At 39.0% G+C, this 13,394-nt stretch overlaps 1 protein-coding gene across 3 annotated transcripts in view; it reads left to right on the forward strand.

Moving 5' to 3' along the window:
- Positions 1-13,394, forward strand: part of chchd6a (coiled-coil-helix-coiled-coil-helix domain containing 6a) — an 80,413-nt gene that overhangs the window by 33,714 nt on the left and 33,305 nt on the right. For all 3 annotated transcript variants that reach the window (XM_048177986.1, XM_048177988.1, XM_048177987.1), the window contains one exon: positions 7,367-7,437. In XM_048177986.1, the coding sequence (XP_048033943.1) occupies positions 7,367-7,437 (71 nt within the window). The remainder of the gene's footprint in view (positions 1-7,366; positions 7,438-13,394) is intronic.

Below are 13,394 nucleotides of genomic sequence, written 5' to 3' on the forward strand. Positions count from 1 at the left end.
CTGTCTGTCTCTCTATCTATTGGTCTGTCTGTCTCTCTATTGGTCGGTCTGTTTGTCTATTGGTCTGTATGTCTCTCTATTGGTCTGTCTGTCTCTCTATTGGTCTGTCTGTCTGTTTGTCTCTCTATTGGTCTGTCTGTCTCTCTATTGGTCTGTCTGTCTGTTTGTCTATCTATTGGTCTGTCTGTCTCTCTATTGGTCGGTCTGTTTGTCTATTGGTCTGTATGTCTGTCTATTGGTAGGTCTGTCGGTCTGTGTATTGGTCGTTCTGTCTGTCTGTCGGTCTGTCTATTGGTCAGTCTGTTTGTCCATTTGTCTGTCTGTGTATTGGTCGGTCTGTCTGTCTGTCCGTCGGTCGGTCTCTCTATTGGTCTGTCTGTCTCTCTATTGGTCTGTCTGTCTGTTTGTCTATCTATTGGTCTGTCTGTCTGTCTATTGGTCTGTCTGTCTGTTTGTCTATCTATTGGTCTGTCTGTCTGTCTATTGGTCTGTCTGTCTGTTTGTCTATCTATTGGTCGGTCTGTCTATCTATTTATTGCTCTGTCTGTCTATTGGTCCGTCTAGATCTGTGTCTAGATTGTGTTATTTTTCTTATTTAAAAATGAGTTAAATTAATTTCTTTGCATTTCAATTCATTTTAACTACACTTCCTTACATTCATTCAAATTCAAATTCAAATTCAGGAACTGAATGTAAAAGACGTTCTCAATTAAAATCTGAATGCCGCACATCTCTGATTCAAAGTCCAGCGAAGTCTTTTAGATGGGTGGTATGTAAGTGGTTAACTAAATTTATGCCACAAGTATTCCGTCAGGGCATGAGGGGGTGGTCCGCATTGTGTCAGTCTCTGTCGCTGGCTCAGGGCAGACACAGGCTGTGAGGATTAATGGCGACCCAGTGCTAATTACTGTGCGATCATCATAAATAAACATTCTACATTGGGAGCTCCCCTCCCATCTATACACACTTTCACACACATACACACTCGCTATCTCGCACACATTGAGGTTACAGACGAGCTATCTTCTGTCTAATAGCAAATAGGATCAACCCAGTGTGTCAGATGCCCCAGTATTTATATTTACCTCATTACAAGAAAGCGCCGTTTGCCAAAGGGATCAGAAGCTGGCAATAAAAGGCGCACGGAGTGTTTGCAGTCAGGCTTTACTTGCCGTGTGACACAGTCAGACCACGGGAGTGGGATAATACAGGCAGTTGGCATGTCTGCTCAGACTGCTGTTACCCTAGCATGGTGTTTTGGGCGGGGGGGCTCTGTTGGTATGCGTTTGGAGGGGGGGTATCTTCATGACAGACCTCTGAGAGGTGTGGTATATCCATCCTGCTTCTCCCGTTTCCCGTCGATGGCAGGTGGGGCTGAAGAAGTCTATCTCTGCAGCGCAGGCGAGCCACCGCAGGAACGTTCTCCACGCCGCAAGTGGTGAACGCCTTTTATCGCAGCAAACGTGGCGTTCCCCCCCCCCACCACTTCTTTTTGAAGGTGGCACACATAATCGCCTAACATCCATAAATTCTGCCAAAGACGGTGAGTTAGCGCCGCTGAAAGCGAAAGCTGTAAACAGCAGCATTCCGCCACCGTTTTGAATTAGCGCTGGCGCTCCCTAATCCCGCTAAAGCTTCTCCACTCATGTCTGCGTCCCGCTCTTAGCTGCTTCGCACTCTCTATACAAGATTTTTTTTTATTGCCCCGCCGTTTTAGCCTCCCCCCCCTGCTTCGCTCTTTCCCCCTTGTCACTAGTTGCAAAGCACTTGAGCGTGGGTACAAGATAATAATCCTCCTGAAAACCTGGCAGTCGGGCTGACGTGCTGTCAACGGGAGCCCACCTTCTAGAAATTCCCTAACCGGCAACAGCAAGCTTCACCTGGATGGAGAGGAGAGCGGCAGATCTCTGGCCCTCTTTGGCATGGGGCACCAGCACTACCAAATCTAAAATTATTTTACTTCAAAGTATTTAATATTTCAGTTTTATAATTCTTAAGCAGAATTATACTTTATTCCATTCATCATGCTGTGTTGGGTGTACGCTGATGTCAGGGGCTGCAGGGGTGTAATAGCTCGTTGACTTTGTAATGGCGAGAAGCAGGGAGGTGGAGCAGCATTACAATCAAGACGAGGACTTTTTGCATACATTTTTGCTGTGTTGCATCTCAGTATGGTAATGCAAAAAGTAAATGCTGATGCGTTGACAAAACGTCTGGTTATGTTGCGTCTGCTTATTCAGCCTTATCAACTTTTCATATTTATGGATATGCTTGATTCTGTTATTTAATCACCCACATGGAAGTCTGGACATGGCTTTCAAGATATAAACAAGGCCTTTCTGATATAATAGATCAGTTTTTCTGACATAATAGATCAAACAGATACTGACCTGCATTGTTGACAGTGTTTTTATTTTATTTAAGTCTCGAATGTTCACCAAGGATGCATTTATTTGATCAAAAATACATTGAAACAGTAATATTGTGAAAAATGATTACAATTTAAAAATAGTCATTTGTTCATTTCAAGCATAAATCCATAGTGATGGTCAGATATCGTTATCTTGGCATAAAAAATGTCATAAAGGCTTTGAAAGTATCCAAAGGCCCCATGCAATCTGTTTTCTTTTTTAATATATTTGAATTTTCTGAATTTTCAGCATTATTTCTCCAGTCTTCAGTGTCACATGATCCTTCAGAAATCATTCTAATATGCTGATTTGGTGCTCAAGACAGATTTCTTATTTAGGGCCCTATAATTTCCGCGATCACGGAATCGCGGACGGAATCGCGGAATCCATTCATAAAAACAGAATTTACTATATAACGCGGAATGTCACGGAATTTGTCAAATTTTTGATGGATGAATTAAAAGCAGGTCAGTACACGTAAATTAAATCGCGATATAGACTAGTGACTGATTATTAAACCGCAAAAAGACTATTTAAAAATGAATCCTGCATGTCTGTGTGCCTCTGAAATGAATGATGCGGAAGCGCAGTTTCATTTACCTCACACCGCCTCACACACAATCGCTCGGTCGCACGCATGCTGAAGCACATGCGACGCTCGCGGTGTTTTCGTCTTCTGTCGCCTCACTATATGAACGCACGAATTCATCTCCAGAGCTGCTCTGAAAGTCACTTCATCAGCATTTAACTGCTTCGTTTGAGAAAACTACCATCATAAACACAGAAACTCAAAGCTCTAGGCAAACCGTCAAAATAAAAGTTTTAACTCGATTTAACTTGACAGAAACATATTACTGTTGTACAGTAGAATTTAGATAAATGAATTTAATAATAAATTATTAAAATATATTTTAAACAATAATCTCAGTGTTTCTTCCATGTTTTAATTTTAACAGTAAAGCTCTGTTGTGCAGCACATTGTTTGACAAAAAAAGTTTAATTTCATGATTAAAAGATAAATTAAATGATATGCGTTCATTTGATTGCCAGAAATAATTTAAATACACAACAGAACTTCTGAAGAAATAAAAATCATAAAAATATATTTTTTAATTAATTAATATTGTTGTTTAAGAATTCAATTAATTAGACATGCTTTTTGATTATTAAAATGGAATTAAACCATTAAAATGGAATCCAGAAAACAGAATTTGGTAAAAATAAAATTTGAGGGGAAAGAATAAAACATAGGGCCCTAAAATTTTTTTTTTTTTTTGTTAAACTTTTATTAAATTGTTGGTAAATTGGACAAGATTCATTATTTCAATAAATTAGACATGCTTTTTGATTACTAAAATTTAATTTAACCATTAAAATGGAGTCAAAAAATAAAACGGAAAAAACTGAATCCAGAAAAATTAAAACGGAAAAAACGGAATTTGGGAAAAAATAAAACGGAATTTGGGAAAAAATAAAATGGATTTTATAGGGCCCTACTTATTATTATCAATTTTGTGTTGCTTAATACACTGCCCGGCCAAAAAAAGTGGCTGTTTGGATTTAAATATTTAAATGCTTATGATTGGTCTATGATTGGATCATTATTGCTGTGATGATTATGTTTATAGCATGTTATATATTTTTGGCAGCAGTTCTTCTAACCCTAATTGATGGAGTGTGTAGCTTTTCATTTCTTAAACAACCATGTAGGAAGCCCTATCATTGCCATATTGAAGGAAGGCAAAACCAAGATTCACCAGGCTCAAATTGGGGTTGGGAGGGAGCATGAAGAAACATTTTCACACAGTAATTGGCACGTCTGAGTCCAGACCTTAAATTCATTGAAAGTCTTTGGGATGTGCTGGAGTAGACTTTACAGAGTACTCACCTCTTGCATTGTCAATACAAGATCTTGACCAAAAATTGATGTACTTCTTAATGGAAATAAATTGGGATTACACTTTAACTAAGTTTAATGGTGCAGCACTCGAATATTTTATAATCTGTAAATTGTATCTTGCCTATTTATGCCACTACTAGGATAGGTTGTACCTTATACAGGTGCAATAGGCCCAAGATGAAATGCCTGTTCCTAGTACTTTATCCTGTGTGCGTGCCACAGAATATAACCGTTCAACCAATATGTTTTATCAGTTTTCTTACTTTTACTCTTTTTGCTTTTAGGATTCAAACCTACATCCTCCACAGTTTTGCCGTGTGTACATAGCCTGAGTATCTGGAACATGTGCGCTAACGACTGTGCCACGGTTCTAAAATTGAAGGTTCTTTTTTGATAGTACACTAACACGGTTTACAGTCGTAAAGGATGGTTAATGCTTTGGGTCTATAGATTCCCCAGAGCTGATCCCTGTCTGTCACAGGAAGTGCTCGTCCTTAGGAGGAAGTCTTGCAGCAAATGCACCCTGCAGTGAAGCATAGCTGCCCGATACAGATTAAAATGCTGATTGGATTAGAAATGCAGCGGCTGTGACTGAAAGGCGAGGGTGTCACTGACGGGCAGTGCCAGGCAAAGAGGAGAATGACAAAGCAGGTGCCAGCTGCGTGATTATAACGAACAAATCCCTTCCTGCTGCGATGCTACAGGAAGGGACGCTCTGTGCTAATGCATGCGAGGATGCGAGAGAGGTTTTTCATTTCGGTAACCCTTATCTTTCCCCTCTGTGTTCTCATTTAGAGTCACTTGTTCATTTCTAGCATAAATCCATCCAGTGTCAACTGCTGTATAGCAGCTGTGATGATGGTCAGATATCATTATCTTCCAGTGAAAGACATGGAAAATGTCAAAGACTTTGAAAGTATCCAAAGGCCCCATGTAAATCTCAACAATTGCTTCAGATCTATACGTAAGTGTTTTTCATTTACAGAATTAGGGTCCTAAGCTCACTGGCCCTGGCAGGAAAGCTCTTGTTATTGAGGATTAGTTTTGTTTTACAGCATTAAGTGTTTCCCGCTGGCATGAAAATGACCCTGAATTGAAGATCTGTCAGGGATTGCTCCCCGAAAGGATAAAGGGATTCAGGAAATGTATTTGGGTCAGTGTGTTGGTAATTCTGCTAAATTGCATCATACGCAACAGTTTTCACTCTTTATTTTGCATATGATGTAGGATCCGCCCACATGGTGGTTAACATTTTCTACAGCGTCAAGATGCCTGTAGAATGAATTTGATAATGTTGCTGGTGATGGAGAGCATTTTTATGAATACATTACCGCATGGTATAATTGGCCCGCCCATACTGAGTCGGAGGCTTGACGAAAGCAGTTTGCTTTGTTGTATTTTCTTTTGAAACAGGAAGTCTGGGAAGGGCATATAGCTTTTTTTCTTTTCTTAAATAGCCAGTAGATTTAAACATTTGATTTGGACAAAAATTTCTATAGTGCAGGAAGAGTTATCAATATCTTTGCTTCATGTGATTTTCTGTAAGAGAAAGACTGTAAATTTCATTTCTATACGTCTCATTTCATACTGTATGTAAAGATGCCGTTTAAATAGTCTTGAAGTTGGCTTTAAACTGAAGCTGCGATAGTCTTTTCTTCCCTATTGTGATGCATATCTGAGTGAAGCGGATGAAAAAATGTACTTGTCCATCGGGAATTGATTGGATCATTGGATGGTTGTGGTTTGCTATTGGTTGATCTCATGTGAATGACAGGTTGTCCCGCCCTCGCGCCAGTAAACACATCATCATAGAAGAGAAGAAATGTCATAGCAAGAGGGAGGGGTCGTTATTTTGATTAAAGAAGGGCACATTAATTAAAAAAATTAATGATGCGCACCGATAAATTATTTATAATAAATACTGCAATATTCTATGAAAAAAACAGGAATTGACAATTTGATTTCATGGTGACTTCAATGGCACAGCATTAAAAAGAAGTGTTTCATTCTAAGGATCAGAGAGAGTGTGTGGAAAATGGTCATAAGTATATAATATAATATATATAATATAATATAATATAATATAATATAATATAATATAATTTTTTTTTGTTGGTGCACAAAACCTGGTCTTGACATCATAGAAAAAAATAAAATGATGAACAAAATAAATAACTCTAAATTATAACATTTGTTTCTTGCATGTACAGTAAATGGCTTTGTATGTTCATAGCATCAGAATCTGAGAAAGGTGTCCTCACAAGGTGTAACGCCTCATTAAAACCCTTAACATTTTAGGAGTAGTTGTCTTTGTGATCGTGCTTAAATAGCCAAATGTTCCTCTACTGCAAGAGGTAGAATTAATAGCTGAAAACTATTAACTGACTTTAAATAATTCAGGATCTAGAGGTTCAAAGGTCTCTTGGTATACTTTAGATTTTGGGATAAGTGGAGCCTCATACACTCATCATTTGGCTCTTTTCCATTTCGTTTTTTGTCTGTACAGGGGAAATCAGAAACGTAAACAAGAGTGTTCGGTGTCTTGATGTGACTCTCTTAAGTGCCGTAATTGTCTTCCCAAAATGCATTTTCTCTCCCCATGGCCTTTTAAAATATTTGCACTACAAAAGTTTGGAATCACTATGAAATGTTTATATTTTTGAATGAAATTGTTGTTTTTATACAGCAAAGATTACAAAATAAAATCACCAATCATTTAAAAAATATTCTATTCTATTCTATTCTAGTCTAGCCTAGTCTAGTCTAGTCTAGTCTAGTCTAGTCTATATTCTATCAGCTTTGTTCATTGTATAATCCCTCACTTGCATTCTAGCAGCCAGTTTATTGAGGTATTCAGATGAAGGTTACAAAATAAGATCACCAATCATTTAAAAAAATATTTTATTCTATTCTATATTCTATTCTATCAGCTTCTGTCAGCTTTATGTTCATTGTATAACCTTGCATTCTATCATCACTTGCATTCTAGCAGTCAGTTTGAGATATTCAGATGAAGCTAATTTCGTAATCAGTATTTTTATTGTTTGTGTTTCAGAATGAGGAACGTTTCAGGACGTCTGCTGAACAGTTTCACACTGCTGCAACCAGAAGTGAAGCCAATATAAAGTAAGAAGTGATTATGGAATTGTCACGTAATTATAATGCAAATATTTTAAGATTAAAATAAGCGCTAACAACATCTGCATGTTTTCAGGGCAGGATTTGGTGTTAAAGGTTTAGTTCACCCAAAAATGAAAATTCTGTCATTTATTATTCTCCCTCATGCCGTTCCACACCCGTAAGACCTTCGTTAATCTTCAGAACGCAAAATAAATTTTAGTTGAAATCCGATGGCTCCGTGAGGCCTGCATTGGGAGTAATGACATTTCCTTTCTCAAGATCCATAAAGGTACTAAAAACATATTTAAATCAGTTCATGTGAGTACAGTGGTTCAATATTAATATTATAAAGCGACGAAAATATTTTTGGTGCACCAAAAAAAAAAAATAAATAATGACTTATAAAGTGATGGCCGATTTCAAAACACTGCTTCAGGAAGCTTCGGAACACAAATGAATCAGTGTGTCGAATCAGCGGTTCGGAGCGCCAGTGTCACATGATTTCAGCCGTTGGCAGTTTGACACATGATCCGAATCATGATTCGACACAGAAGAATCATAACGCTGCGAAGCTTCCTGAAGCACTGTTTTGAAATTGGCCATCACTAAATAAGTTGTTATTTTGTTTTTTTGGCGCACCAAAAATATTCTCGTCGCTTTATAATATTAATATTGAACCACTGTACTCACATGAACTGATTTAAATAAGTTTTTAGTACATTAATGGATCTTGAGAGAGGAAATGACATTGCTGGCTATGGAGGCCTCACTGAGCCATCGGATTTCAACAAAAATATCTTAATTTGTGTTCCGAAGATTAACGAAGGTCTTACGGGTGTGGAACGACATGAGTAATAAATTACATTATTTTCATTTTTGTGTGAACTAACCCTTTAAAGAACAATCAAACGTTTCTTGCAACTATTTGTTTTTTAATTGATTAGCTAGAAAAAATGGTCACCTAAATTAGAGACTTTTTTAGTTAAGTGGGTGTAAAAGTTAACAGACCTCAGAGTTTAAGTTTCCCAAGTTTAAAAATTTGATGCAGACATTTACTAAACAAACACGCCTGAAAAAAAAATCTTATTTTGTTCCGGCTGATAACAGCCTCATAATAACCTTGACTTTCCTGAATAGAGATGAGATTTTTTTTTAGTGCCTTGAAGATGTTTCATTAAATTAATGATCATGTTGCCGGCAAGGTAAGCCTTTCTACAGTCTTCTAGTTTACTTCCTGAAATAGTCTATAATTGATGATGGGGTCAAAAGCGAGGCACCGTCGTAGCCTTGCTCCATTGCTTTCAAAGGAATATGGCCTGGTTTCTATGGAGATAGGTCATTTCTGTCCCTTCTCGGCAAGTGGTAGAATGAAAGTAAGTGCATGTGGAAGGTGCGGAACATGCTAGAATGGATGGCCAGATTCTCATTAACGTAAACGCAACATCTGAAGAGCCCTCCCCCAAACATCGATTATTATTCTTTTCTATCAACTTCATGTTGTGGTCGCTATCTGTCTTTCTTTCACCTCTCAGAAGCCGAGTGTGGAATTGGCAAGGTTGAATTGCATTTAAGTTTCATTAAAGCCAATTTCTTTTCCCCTATGCAGGAGACACAAGCATTTTGTTCTCTCTAGGTTCGAATGAATCTCCAGCTGCTGTAATTAATGCAGATTGTTTGTAGCTCACCATGACCCTACCGTCGCCCAGAGCTGCTCGCCATTTGCTGAGGATTTTTCACTTCTTTTTTTTTTTAAAAATCACGTTTTCTCCTTCCCTCTATTTTTCTTCTGTCTCCACCACAGTACTCTGTCTCTACCTCTTTCCAGCCATTCTTTCTATCTCTAGTTTCCGAATGTATTTGTCCCATTCTTTTTCTCATTCGGGGGGATTGAATAGTTAAAAAGAGAAAAAGGTTTCAGACTGCATCCTTATCTTTTATGAGGGAATGAATTGCGCATTGCAGCAGAACTGTACTTACAGTGGTGTACACTGATGAGCAAAAACTTTATGACCAGTCACAGGTGAAGTGAATATCATTCTCTAAGGTCTGGGTAGATTAGATGGTAAGCAAACAATCAGTTCTTGTAATCAATGTGTTGGATGCAGAAATAAAGATCTGAGTGACTTTGACATGGGCCACATTGTCAAATTATGGCAAGGTGACTGGGTCAAAGTATCTCTGAAATGGCAAGGCATGTAGGTTGCTCCTGGTCAGCAGTGGTGAGAATTCAACAACAGTGGTCAGAGGAGGGACAAACCACAAACCGGGTGTTGTGCTCCCAAGGCTCATCGATGCACAAGGTCAACAAAGGAAGGAATGTGGTACACCATACAGTGCATCGCGCACTGCTGCGAATGGGGCTGCATAGCTGCAGACCAATCCGAGTGGCTATGATGACCTGTCCACCGTCAAAAGCACCCACAATGGCTCGGATGTAAATACATAGCACATGTAAACTGCCTCTACACAAGCTAGGGTACACTGTAAAAAATGACTATGATTTTAACGTTAAAAGACTAAAAATTCTATGGTGAAAAACAGTTCATTGGTTTACAGAAAGTTTCCGTACTATATACGGTGAATAACTGTAATAGATTTAACGGTACATTTAATGTCATTTGAACTTTGATTAATCATGTGACTCATCACTACTGTGTTTGGTGGTTGTCAGTGTATTGCAAAGTTATGAAACAGATATTAGTACTTCAATAGGTTGGTAAATTAACATTATATCAGTTAAAGGTGCTACAGAGGATGTTTTGTTTTATACATTTTTGCAATATTACTTGAAACTGTCTTTACTAACTGATAAAAGACTATTTATTAGGTGCACTGAAAGGAATAATATTAATATACATCATCTGTGCACGAGGTAGGGCCTTAAAAACATCAGCCAATCGTTTATGCGATCATCGCGTAATTGGCGGATTGGCCCTCTGGCTTGTCAATCACTGCCATGACGTTCCTTGTGAGAGACGAGCGCGGCTGCGCGCTCCAGTAACTTTCCACACTCCACAGGCGCCGCATGCAATGTTTTTGTCAGGAGACAGGAGTAACAACTGCAGTAAAGATCCATTTTGAGGGTTATATTAGCTGTGTAAACTTTGTTTATGCACTGTTAAAGGCAAGCGCGAGCTCCGTGGGCGGAGAGCACGAGCAATTAAAGGGCCAGCAGCCCTGAATCGGCGCATTTCTAATTATGCCCCAAAATAGGCAGTTAAAAAAAATTATTAAAAAAAATCTATGGGGTATTTTGAGCTGAAACTTCACGGACACATTCAGGGGACACCTTAGACTTGTATTACATCTTGTAAAAAAACATTCGATGGCACCTTTAACTAGAATCCAGCAGTTTTTCCTGTTTGATTAATTTCTATTTCCATGATAACAGCGGTGACTGATTAGTGGATGTCTTTACATAGAATCCACTTTTTATACTATTTTTATACTATTTATACTATTTTTGATCATCTCCAGAGCTTGTGGTTGGTTTGTTTTGAATGATTTGCTCTATAGATATTTTTGAAAGCCATTTTTCTTCTGGATCCCTTCTGTTATGTCTGGCTGTTCATCCAAACCCCCCACAGAACAAAGCACTGTGGGATCTTTTGTGCGTTAGCTAATTTTTTGTAAAGGAGGGCAATCATTCAAAACATTTAAATCCTGAATTCACCAGACGACACTTAAAATTGCCTTCATGTTTGACAATACAAAAATAACACTTTTGACCGTTAAACCTGCAGATGGCTTGTGACTAATTCTCTCCCAGCATGCTTTGTGCTAGATTTAAGGAGGGATTTGAAACGATAATCTCGCAAGGCCGTCCCAGAGTGCGGTATCGTGTAGCGAGGCAACACGCCATTGAGCTCAGATCGTCAGATCGAGTGTACGTGATTTAGGTGTGTAAGTGTTTGTGTTAGCTTGTTTCCTCTCCTGTCCCTCTTGAGTCTCACAGGTTTTGTACCAGCTGTCGGTAAGTGCCAGTCGTAGGTGCAAAGATGGCAAAGAGGCGAGTGCTTTGAGGTTATACAAACGATGTTGGCACCTGGGTAATGAGCTTCCCCCTGGGTATGTCTCATCTGCCAATCAGAGCACAGAAGAACATCTGTACATGACTACTTCAGTTTTTGTGTCTTTGTTGGTAGTGTATGACCTTGTTCTTTTACTAAAACAGCCGAGCCGAAAGCAGACTGAAGCATCTCTTTAAAGTCGACATGAAATGGTGTTCACAACCCTTTTTACTTTTGTAATGAGATGGTGAAATCAGAGGAAAAAAGTAGGCGTTTCGTGATAGAATAGAGCCAGATGTCTGGAATTGAAAGATTGACAGAAGGAAGTTTGGTGATGTCCACTGGAACATTGTTGCAGATTTGTTCTTAATGAGAGATTCAGAAGTCCCCATTTTTAAAGGGGCCCTATTATGCTTTTTTATATTTTCAACTTTATTTAATTTTGCTGTTTAGCATGAAAAATGTCTGGAAAGTTACAATGCGCAAAGTCACTCCAAAGGAAGTATTCACTATATCAGTGCGCACTGTTTCTGAATTCCCTGAAAAAGCCTCGATTGTAGTCTTTCTTCCAGGAACGTACATGTCACAATATTCCTCATTTAAATAATTTCCGCCCAAGGCATGCGCAAAAAAAGGGGCGAGGCCTGGTTACATTGCGTTAGTAATGTGTTGAAACTCAGTTATGGTAAGGTGCGTATCATTTCCGAAACACACTTGAAGTGGTTGACCAATCACAACACTCTGTTCCAGCTGACCAATCAGAGCACATTGTGCTTTTAAGAAGGATACCGAAACTAAATAGACCATTACAGACAGACTGGTAAGAGAGGTGCTGCAGCATAAATATACACTGTATTGCCAAAAGTATTGGGACACCACTCCAAATAATTGAATTCAGGTGTTTCAATCACTTCCATGGCCACAGATGTATAAAATCAAGCACCTAGGCATGCAGACTACTTCTACAAACATTTGTGAAAGAATGTGTCACTCTCAGAAGCTCAGTGAATTCAAGCGTGGTACCGTGATAGGTTGCCACCTGTGAAATAAGTCCATTCGTGAAATTTCCTCACTACTAAATATTCCTCGGTCAACTGTAAGTGGTATCAAAAGAAAGTGGAAGCAATTGGGAACAACAGTAACTCAGCCACGAAGTGGTAGGTCACGTAAAATCACAGAGCAGGGTCGGCGCACGCTGAGGCACATAGTCAATAGCTACAGACCTTCAAACTTTGTGTGGCCTTCAGATTAGCTCAAGAACAGTGTGTAGAGAGCTTCATGGAATGGGTTTCCATTGCCGAGCAGCTGCAGCCAAGCCTTACATCACCAAGTGCAATGCAAAGCGTTGGATGCAGTGGTGTAAAGCATGGTGCCACAGGACTCTAGAGCAGTGTGGACGTGTTCTCTGGAGTGACGAATTATATTTTTTAACATTCAAACATGAAAACCTATTCTAGTACACCCCGAAAACATCATGCACTGATTAAATGCACACAAAAACACCAAGAATGTGTGTTATCAATTTTAACATCGATTTTGAGTTTAAATTTGAAAGACTAGAAATTTCTAATCAATTCTTACTTAAGCCTTGTTTCCACCGAAATTACTCGGAACAATTTGTCCCCGGAACTTTTTCCCCCAGACCCGTTGCTCTCTGCGTTTCCATAGTGGTCTAAAGTACCATGAAGAAGAATCCAGTGACGTAGGAGTGCACGCGACTTTCCAGTTCCCACTGGATTTCGTCCTCCGCATGTAAGCTTAATAAAGCCTGAACCTCGTCGTCAGCCCATCGGTCGTATTTTAAAATCCATGTTGATTCGAATACCAACAACTCGTACTGCACGCACTGCAACAGACTTATAAAAATGGTGGTTGAAATAAAATGCTGTGTGGAGTCAACCAATCAGCATGTTCAGTGCCCAAGTCCCACCCCCGAAAGTTCCTGAACTTTGA

The sequence above is a fragment of the Megalobrama amblycephala genome, linkage group LG24, assembly GCF_018812025.1.
Source record: "Megalobrama amblycephala isolate DHTTF-2021 linkage group LG24, ASM1881202v1, whole genome shotgun sequence".
Taxonomy (NCBI): domain Eukaryota; kingdom Metazoa; phylum Chordata; class Actinopteri; order Cypriniformes; family Xenocyprididae; genus Megalobrama; species Megalobrama amblycephala.